This window comes from Rattus norvegicus, chromosome 1, assembly GCF_021556685.1.
Source record: "Rattus norvegicus strain SHRSP/BbbUtx chromosome 1, alternate assembly SHRSP_T2T, whole genome shotgun sequence".
Taxonomy (NCBI): Eukaryota; Metazoa; Chordata; class Mammalia; order Rodentia; family Muridae; genus Rattus; species Rattus norvegicus.
The window spans coordinates 186,424,661-186,435,507 of NC_141534.1; the positions used below are offsets into that span (position 1 = coordinate 186,424,661).

At 48.8% G+C, this 10,847-nt stretch overlaps 1 protein-coding gene across 1 annotated transcript in view; it reads right to left on the reverse strand.

Annotated features, from left to right (window-relative positions):
* The window catches only part of Gpr139 (G protein-coupled receptor 139), a 45,088-nt gene extending 38,586 nt beyond the window's left edge, over positions 1–6,502 (reverse strand). The window contains 1 exon segment of the mRNA NM_001024241.2: positions 6,236–6,502. Within this exon segment, the coding sequence (NP_001019412.1) occupies positions 6,236–6,338 (103 nt within the window). The 5' untranslated portion in view covers positions 6,339–6,502.
* Between the last annotated feature and the right edge of the window lie 4,345 nt (positions 6,503–10,847).

A 10,847-nucleotide genomic window follows, 5' to 3' on the forward strand; every position in this document is an offset into this window, starting at 1 on the left:
ATTTTCACATTTTAATTTATTTCCAAAATAGCCCTTTGGAACAGGCACTGTTAATATCTTCCCCATGCTGAGGAAGCTGAGGCTTGGAGAAGGTGTAGCAGATGATTAAGTAGAGGAGCCAGGATTTGAATTCAGGCAGTAAGATAGCAGAAACAATGGCCTAACCGATGACTGCTGTAGAAGGAAGAGCTCAGGCTCAGAGAGGCGTCCTATACTTAAAGTCCTAAAAGACACGGGCTGCAAATCCATATCTAGTTTTCATGCATTACATTGAAAACCAGAACCAAAGTGATACTCACTGGACTGCAGGAAGGTGTGATCTTCAAAGCAATTGCTCTGGACTCCATCTCAAGGCCATGATGGGCGGCTTCCAGTAGAGCTGCACCATAAGTTTGATTCCACTCATGTGTATTGTTATAATCCATCTAAGGGTCATGTCTCCACCCAGAGCTCAGGCAGAAACTGTTTCCCTTGGGGCTCTAATGACCCCGACAAAAATGACCTCTTAAGGTCATATAGTCAGTGATTGCCAGAGGAGCCTGGGATCCAGAATTCTGAACCTATTCTTTATCTGGCTCCTGTATGAAGGGTCCTGTGGTCCACTGTGATGAGTATGACCCAGACAGGACACAGGGTGAGTTCAGTGCAGCATGCAGGGCTCTGTGTGTGTGTGTGTGTGTGTCTGTGTGTGTGTGTGTGTGCGCGCGCGTGTGTTTGCGCCTGAGCTTTGGTAGGAAGCAATTCACACGAATTCGCATGCACAAATGCAGAGGAATGCTGTACAGCGGGATAAAGGAACACCAAATTTCATGCATTCTGCTGCAAATGATCGCCATGGTAGATGTAAAAGAAGAGGTAAGTCACGGTGGAAAGTGCTCATTTCAGGCAAAGCTAAGACGGAGAGCTGAGCTCTCCGAGTTAGAATTGCTTAATGCACTAATATACCTTAAAAGAGGCCATAAGAAGTGACGGCGTAGTAGCAGTGGTCACCTGTGGGGTGAGAAATTAAAGACTTGCAAGTAGGAGAAAGTGATCGAAGGGAGGCTCGTCAGTCTGTGCCTCCACTTAATTTGAGGGTTTCAAGCTCTGTGCGTACCATTATCTGTTTCAAGGCCCCCCACTATTCTTCAGCTCCCAGAAGGAGCTACTTCCTGGGAATGAGCATTTAAGTTCTACAAGGGAACTTGGTTAAAGTTTTTGTTTTTCGAATTTTTAATTTCAAATTATTCTTTCCTGGTGAATAGTGATAGTTGTAGGTTTTTACATATTAATCTTGGAATCTGCAAACACACTGGAGCCACCTGGTTAGTTCACTGGAGATTTTCTGTGACATCTTTTAAGTTTTCTATGAAGGCTATTGTAGCATCTGTGAATAGAAGTTATTGAAATCTATTTCTGAATACGTTCGTTTCTCTTTCTAGCCTCATTCGACTGGCTCAAACTTCCAGTACCATGTTGAATGGGAACGAGGAAGGTGGTTTGTCCTTCCTGGCTCCAGATCATGGGCACTGGGGGAGCACGGAGTCTTAGGCCCCTGAGTGTGATGGAAGTCCTGAGTTATTTGTAGATTCCATTTTCCAATAAAGAAATCCCGGCTCGTCTGATGAGTTTTCACTACACGTATGTGTTAAGAGCAGGTTGGCATTTCTGTTTATTCGCTTATAGTTCTATTTTCTTGTAATGTCTGTCCTATTTTGATGGTAGGGTAAAGCTGGCATCACCAAGCCAATTGGGAAATTAGGCCACATTTGGATTGATGATGGCGTAACTTACAGAGTGCTTACTGTGCTCACAGTGTGTCTAGTGCTTAGCTCAGTCTTCCTAGCACAGTTGTATGGAATATTATCATCACTGTCCCATTTTTAAAGGCTGGGAAACGGAAGCAGGGGGTAGTTAATGTCTCTTGCCCGTAGTTACACACGGCACAAGCATCAAGGCCAGGCCATATCCCAGAGGGTCAGCTTTCACATTCCCACTCTTAGCCTGTTCTCTACACCTTTTCTAATCCAAGCTGTTTGTGGATTAAAACATATCTGCATAGCTCAGTCCAGTCCTGGGCTAATAATGTCTTTACTTGTGGTTAACAACCATGGTAACTACGGTGTGTCAGACTGCCTTCCCCTCATCCCAGCCACCAGAGACATCTCATCACCCTTCGAGGCAGCTAGGGAAAGCTCCCTTCCTCTAGGGTGGGGCGCCATTTTAAGCTATCATCTCCTTCCTCACTCTGCTTGTCTTCCTTCATGTCTGGGGCACTTTTCAGAACCCATTTAATTTTGCACCGCTCCTTTCTTATCAGGGTGGCTCACCCATCACCCCTTGCTGTCTTCCTCCAGCATTCAGTTGATAGTTCCCACCCTCCTTGTGCCATTCCTTTAATAATGCTTCATCTCCACTAAGCCTATCAGCACTAGGTGTGCCTACTTAATTCCTGTGTCTTGAGACATGAGAAATATCTTCTTCACTTAAGAAGGGGGAGGGAGAGAAACGGATGAGGCTTTATGAAGGGCAGGAGCACTGATATTCTTTGCTAAGTCTTTTTAGCATTTCGGGGAGCAAGGTTAGTTAAAATAGCTTCCAGGTGGAAGAGAGAAAGTGTGACTCAACAGAACATACAGGCGTGTTTATCTCTGTCGCTATCGCTATGATTTTAGGGCAGATGCAGCACTTCTCGGTGCCTCAGTTTACTTAGCCATAAAATGGGTTCACATGCATCTGTAGGTGAAATGACATGGCATAGAGAAGGCCCTGAGTAAAATGAGCCTTTTTGGACCAGATGCTATCCTGGATGTTTTGTGGGATGAGGTTTTGCTATGCTGGCTAAGCTGCCTTTCAACTTCTCATCTCAAGAAGTCCCCCTGTCTTGTGAGTAGCTGAGACCACAGGTATGACTTAAGCTACTTTTACATGGAGTATCTTAATTAATAGATGCGGGGGTAATTACACTTGACTTTTAACCTATTTTACTGCTGGGGCAAACTGTGGAACTGCCAGGCTAAGAATTCCATGAGTGGTGAGCTCTGCCCACACTCCATATAGGAATCCCTTGGACTTGTGCCAGGCCTGTTGCATTGATCCCCACAGACAATCACTTAAAGTAGGGGTCTGGACCACGGGGCTTCTTTTTTTCAAGCTCATTCTGCTAACCGTGTGCCTGTATGTGGCCAGAGACACCTGCCACTTTCCTGTAATTACTGGATCCCTCTTGGCAAATATCCAGGCATTCCCCACCCACTTCTCCATTTCCACTCACATCTCTAACAGCACTGGGGGGGGGGGGGAGGCGCGGGGAGATTTGAAAACTTGGGAGTGAGTTCACTGCTGGGAATAGTGACTCAATTAAAATCTCAGTTTTCAACAGTATTAGCAAGGGTCCATGTTCCGCTGTTGCATCGAACTCCACATGGTTCCCTCTCCATCAGCAGTGGCGACAAAGGCTTGCTAACTGACGGTCACTCTGGGTTGAGGCAGAGACCACCATGGTGAATTTGCAGGGCTCATGTGCCAAGCTAAGTGCTCTCTGCTGGGCACCTCCTGAACTCTCTGCTGGTTCCCTGATTGTGCTGAGCAGCCCCCTTTCCTGACCACCCAGGGGATGACAATTATAACTGCAGCCACACGGTGTCAATCGGTATAGGTGACAACCACTGAGCCACATGCTTAATCACTTCCTCAGCCTCACCAAAACTGTCACTTTTGCTGCCATCCCAGGGAAAGCCACTCTCATAATGTCTGCTTTACAGGTAGAAATTGAGGCACAGAGCCACTACACCCCTGACTCCGGTGAAAGCTGGATTAATCCCCAGTCTGCACTCCCATTTGCCGGGATACTCTTGCTTCCCTGAATGGCTTTAAAACAGTGGTCCTCACCCTTCCTAATGCTCTGACCCTTTAATACTACCGTTCCTCATCCTGTGGTGACTCCCAGCCACAAAAATATTTTTGTTGCTATTTTATAACTTTAATTTTGCTACTGCTATGAATCATAATGCAAATGGTTGCATTTTCTGATGGTCATACGTGATTCCTGTGAAAGGGTCATTTGAGTCCCACAGGTTGGGAACCATTGCTTTAAGAGAATGGCAAGGACGCTGCCTTTGAACCAGACTTCCAAGTTGCTAACAAAACTGCTTTCAGCTCATAATTTTGGATAAGACTGATCTCCTCCTCACTCTTCTCTAGGAAGCTTGATCCTTCCACATTCAGCTGCTTTTCTAAATCAGAAGCTTCCATTCATGAATTCCCTGAACTCAGGCCCCTGAAGACCCTTTGGAGCCCTTTGGTACATTCTTAGTGTTTGCACACAGTATAGATGGCCAAAACTCTTACCTAAGTCTATAAATACGTCCACACCGTCTAAGTTCAAATCTCAACCCTTCTCTCTCTTAAATCCCTTAGCCCTGGGCTAACCCTATGCTAAACACAGTGCCTGGTACACTGTGCCAAAGCTATGGGTGGGGAAGACCATGGCCACTCATAGGAGTTAGACTGTGACTGTTCATGACACTTTGATTTGAGGTCATTGACAGTCTGAGCCTTCTCTGTTCTCCTAACCTCATGTCCTGTTTTGGACTCTAGGAGGTCACCCTCCTCCTTGTCTTTCCAGCTTAGAAAATGCCCAAGAGAGTGAATGGCTAGCACAGCAGTGGGAGAGATGGAATAATTAGGATGGGGGTTGCACTCTGACAAGGGGGGACTGAGAAAAAGAGGGGCTCTGACTCTTTTTCACTCAAGCACCACACATAACCAGCCTCTCAAAAACTGATTTTCCAATAGAGAGCTCTGGGGACAGGCTTTGGAGGGCAAGAGGGGGAGGTGCAACCTGGATGGAAATCAATTTCAGTTCCAGGTAATTCCAGGAACATCCTACCTGGCGGGGTGAGCAGAGGTGGAGCCCCTCTTCTAGGGAGACGTAAGTTAGGGAGAGAGATCTCTCTACATGGGGGACAGGAGCCCATGTTAGGAACTTGTGCTTGCCTGTGCTGGGAGTGGAGATTGTTGGAAACCATCTTTCCAGGGGCTCTGGATTCCATAAATGTTTGAGGAGGGGTGGGCTCTCAGATCTCCAGGAGACTGAAGCCCAGCTTCCCAGGATCCCAGAATGCTCAAGTTCTCGGGCAGAAGTGATAAGTGGTGGAGGTTTAGAGTCTAGCTTGATTTTTCTCTTTCTGAGCCTTTCTGTCTCTAGCTCTCTCTTCTGTCTGCAGGTGACTCCAGGAATGTCCATGACATTGTGTGGATGACAGAATTATCCAAAGATCCCCCCAACTGAAGTCAACCCCCCACCACAGGGGAAATGGGGGCTGTTATTCCTAGTCCCATTTGCTCTCCCTCATCACCCAGGCATACACCCCTCCTCCCTCAGCAACTCATCTCTCTTCAGGAATTCGCTAGGAGTCTCAGACTCACTTTCCAAAGGACATTAAGATGTGGGACCAGTCAGCCACTCATCTGCAGCACTGGGAGCTGCCCGGGTAGGGAGGACTGGGCTTGACCTGGAGGCAAAGCCAGGGGAAGCAGACATAAACTCAAGGAGACTGCCATCCTTTGAGGTGCCAGTGCGCATCTCTGCACAGTTGCCCCGTACGTCCCAGACCCAGAGTCAGCCCTTGATTCTTCTTAGCCACAAGGAGACACCTCACTCCCTAGGGCGGATAGTGGATAGCAAGGGCTCACCTCATTGTCTCTTAAACCTGAGTAGCCATGATCAAGGTCTTGGCTTTATGTAGCATTAGCTTAGGCGGGGAAGTACAGAGTGTGGCAGAAGTGTTCTCAGCTGAGGTGACAGTGGGGCAAAAGCTGGAGAGATGCCTTCCCTAGGCTTTCTGCCCAGAAGCTGCAGTCAAGTCTCACGAAGACCTTCTGGGACCCCTCAGGAATGCGACCCCCGACACACACACACACACACACACACACACACACACACACACACACACACACACACACACAGAGGCACGCTTTGGAGTGGATGCACACCCACAAGTCACAATACCCCAGAGCCACACAAGCACTGTCCCCGCCAAGCCAAGCCACAAGCCACGCGACGATGTCCCTTCATCCTGATCTGGAAGCATCCACAGTTGCCACCAAGGTTTAAACTTTGTACTTTTTCAAAAGGGGGGAGGGGGCTCCAGGGTACTTCTCGAGAAGATGTCTGGGATCCCTGAGGTTCTGGACAGCCTTGATCTGCAACTTGAGGTTTCTGACTTCCCTCCCTCTCCCCCATACACCTCACCTGGTAACCCGAGGCACAACAAGAAGCTGTAGTAGACCACCGGCACGAAGCCCAAGCCGCAAGCTGAGCTATTCGCAGCGAGGTGGGCGTGCGTGTGCTCCATGAGCGCGCCCCTCGCCGGGCTGGGCTCGGCGCAGCTGCCAAGCGGCTGGGGACCAGGCAGCCCTGGGGAGGATCGCCGCGCCGCGGGACCCGCTTCCAGCCCTGGCTGGTGTCCTCGAGTGGCTGCGCACCTGCCCTCCTAGATAGGCAGCTCCGTTCTCTAGCAGGGCGCAGGGGACGCGGGAGGGGCTCCTGGAGCCAGAGTGTGCACCTCCCTCCTAGGACCGCTCAGCTCCCGCCTCAGAACCCGGGCCGGGACGCTGCTCCCGGCAGCCAATCAGCAGCTTCCTGGATGGTGTGTGTGTGTGTGTGTGTGTGTGTGTGTGTGTGTGTGTGTGTGTGTGTGTCCACGCGTGCGCGCACACATATGTACACACGCGCGCGCGCGGTGCAGGTTTTTTTTTGGGGGGGGGGTGCGGCTGTCGGGTGGGATGTTAGCCTAATTCGGTCCCAGTAGCATTTTCTGGCTTCAGTTTCTGGAGGAAAAGACCGGGTTAACTTGGGAACCCCGGAGGAAGACCGGGATGGAGAACAGGCTCTCCTAGGTTTCCAACCCCTGTGGGAGGGGCGTGGTGTGAATATGACCTGCTTCTCCCTGAGCAGCTCCGTTCCCCTCCAGCACGTCCTCAGTTTTTCTTCTGACTCTTCTCTTAGCTACTTGTCCTCGCTTCCCACCAATGCCTCGAGTCCATCTTCACATAGAGGATTCTACATCCCGGTATGGGGGATGGGGTCGCGACTGTTAGAGCCCAGAGAATGTTGAAAGGGTTTTTGCTTTCTTGGATCAGGGAGCTGAGCCTGTGGGTCTGAAGGAAGGGTGAGAATATCTTTGTGAGTGCCACCAGCTCGTTGGTGCTGTCCCTGAACTTGGAAGGGATGCAGGCTGGCTAGGAGAAGCCCACCACACACAGCCTTCAGCCTGGGATAAGGCTGTTGCAGTCACTGAGACATACCCGCACACACACAAAGGCACACAATGCCCAGCCATGCGGATGCACTCACACACTCATGCACGCGGATGCTCTCATCTTCCACACCTAGGTAGGCTGGTGAAAACGCGCAGACACCCTCATCAATATGCACGAGGGCGCAGCAGGCTCAGGCGGAGCCTCGAACAAATACACAAACGCACATAGGGGGCTGGGTGGTCTGGAGTAGTTTGAAGGTTGTGTGAAGGAGAATATGGGCAGAGCAGGTGGGATCCCGGCAGTTGAGGGGCACTTCGTTTGCAGGAGGGGTAGGCAGAGCTCTGCAAGAGCTTCATTTTTCAAGGGTACCCAAGAATCCGCCAGGGAGAGACGTCTGTCCCAGACTCAAGACAAGAGTGTGTGTTAAAGGCACTGCAGGAGCACAGAGACAAGGCTTTCCAGGAGCAAACTGAAGCAGATGCAAGCGAGGGGCATGCGACTGGCTCTAAGATGTTAGAAAGCCCAACCCCTCAGACTCCTCCCCTAACATCTGCTCCTAAGAGAAGAAAAACGGAGCTTCTTCTGGGTCTCCAGCAGTGGCCCAGTGTCCTGTCCCTATTTGTTAGGCGCTCCCTCTGGGAAGTGAGTAGAGGAGGGTAAGGCTGAAAAGCCAAAGTTGTAGAGAGATCTTTTGGCCTCAGCGGGGTCTGTGGTGGACAGACAGGCACCCAACCCACTAAAGGGACAGATTATTACGGACTTCCATGCGTACACAATAGCCAGAACTGATATTTCAAGCTCCGTTAGGTATTAAATTTTGATTGTGACCTTTCTTACCGTCTAACCTTTTGTTTTATGTTTATTTTCTGTGGACACACATCATCGTGTATATTTCTTGGAGTATAATGTGATATACGTATGTAATGTGTAAAGACCAAATCAATGTAAGGAGCATACTTGTCACCTTAAGCATTTGTCATTTCTCTGGGGGGAATGCAGTCACAATCCTCTCTTGAGACCAAGATGTCCATTAGTTGGCAGAGTGCTTGTCTAGTAATCATGAAGCTCTCTTGTCTTGGACCAGTGGCATACAAGAGCTGGCCCCGTGGTTAAAGTTTTTAGTCCTAGAGCCGCCGTTGGCCACATAGAATCCTTCCTTATGATGATTTTGAATGTGACCACCCTTCCTGTATAATTTTAAAATGCAAAACAAAACCCCATCAGCTATATAAAGCAGCCTCTCACTACTGCAAAAGCTCAACCATAACTGCTGTAAACCTATAAACAGGATTGGCCTGCAGGTGGCGCTGCATCAAGACGAGAAGCTGGGGGATACATGGCTGGGCAAAGCCTCCGGTCTCTTTAGAGATCTCCCTCCATTGTGAAGAGTGGTTAATGCTCCGAGCTTTTGCATAGGCAAGCTGCATGGCCTCCTCACCTTCATGTCTCTGTTCATTTGTTTGCTTCTCATTGATAATCCTACTTAAGATTGGCATCTCAGTTATTCTTCACTCCAAATCTTGCGCTCCCCCTGACCTCCTCCCTGTGGCTTAGTACCATCCACTCTACCACAGGGGACCTGACTTGTCTTTTTCCTTGTCCATTCCCGCCGTGGAAGGTCAAGACCTTTTGTGTGTGGGGTTCTGGATGCATCTGCAGTTTTATACAACATGTGTAGATTGCAGAGTCAAAACACATGGAAAGAGTGGAATCTGTAACACCCAGGAGTTGAGGCTACAGAGCATGAGTTTATCTTTGCAGCAGAGGTGGGGCAGTGCTGGAGTTAGCAGGCAATGATCATATTTGATTTGACACTTCCAAGTGGTTAAAATTCCAAGGCCCATTGCTAGAGAGTTTTTACAGAACCTAGCTGGGCAAAGGAACTACATGAGGGCTTTTGAAGGGCCTCCTTGTAGCCACATGTTTACTTCTCCATCTGAGATGCTGAGCAGAAAGAATAGGGGTGTGATGGGAGAAGGGCAGACAGCAGACTCAAGAGAGTGGGGAAGTGTTCTCTATCACCTCCTGGCCCCCTTGGGATGGCTGGCAGCTGGTCAGTTACAGTTCGTTCCTTGAGAAATGTATATTTGCATGGGAATGTGTGTAAGGTTTTGAGACTGGTCTGGGATGTTCTCAGTCTTAGGGTAAGAATCCACACAGTGTACTTGAGTTGGGTGTGGGAGAACCTACCTATGATCCCAGCACTGGAGAGGCTGAGGCAGAAGAATTATGGGTTGGGAGTCAGCCTGGGCTATTTAGTGAGACCCTATGCTCCCAGGAAAAACTAAACCCCTGAAGGTAGAATTTTGCTCTAAAGCTGATCCCCTTTGGCTGGCTATGAAGAACAGTGGCATGAGAGAGCTGACATGAAAATCTGGAGACAGACATCCATTCTCGTGTTCAGCAGACTTTGCACAGCTCTTCGTGCTTTCTGATGCTAAAAATGTGACATCCCATGTACAGAGTGTTTAAAGAGGTCACAGCAAAGCTGGAAACGGAGTGAGGCCCTGGGTGATCACACAGGTGATGCACCTGTGTAACGGGTTTGCTGAAAGGGTGCAGATGCGAGCCTCATTGTCAGACTTCCTTCGTGCTGGGATTTATTACTAGGCTTCTGTTTGGTAAGTTAGCTTTGTGGTCACAGTGGAAGAGGGAATGTGAGCTCCATTCTACAGATGAGAAAACCTGGGTACAGAGAAGTTCAGCAAGGACCTCCTGACTGAGAGTCAGTCCAAGGTACTCTGACACCCAAGTCTATGCTGGAGTCATTGAGGAGCTTGGGCAGGTGCAAGGACTGGCCAGGCATGCAGCCCTCATGGGTTCTCCTGTGTCTCTGTTTTATTTGCACTTGAAGTCTCAGTACAGTATCAGAGAAGATTCCAGAAACAAACCCTGGATGAATCCATAAGTGACTGAGCTAGAAATATAAGCACGATGTCAGACCAGGAGCTGAGCGCCCACCAGTGAGGCAGGAATGCTGCTCCTCCCTCCATGTTCACAGGGAAGTGTGCTGCCCTTCATGTATCTGGAGTCCTTGGCTTTCTCCGTCCAAACTCCATTTCTCCAGCCTTTGGTAGGTTGAGATAAATCTAAAGACCAAGTCCTTAACAGAAACAGCAGCACAAACACAAGTTACAACTAACACTTTGCTTAGAGTTGGGAACACAACTAGGAGAGGTGGGGAGTGTAGCAACTCAGAGGTTGCTCATACAGTATGCTGGCCACGCCACTGTAGTGGGTTTTGAACATTCAATTGTTTAAAAAAGTGAGAAAGTTCTTTGATTTGCGGAGTCTTAAACTTGAACACAAAAGATGAACATGAATCAATGCATACATATACATACATACATACATACATGTATTCACACATACACACACGACATACATGTATACACCATATACACATATACACACATATACATACACATAGCACATATATACATACCACACACACAAACACACAGAGAGGGAGAGTGATAGAGAGACAGAGACAGAGAGACAGAGACATACCACACACACACACAGAGAGAGAGAGAGAGAGAGAGAGAGAGAGAGAGGGAGGGAGTCAGAGAGACAGAGACAGAGAAAGAGAGACACAGAGA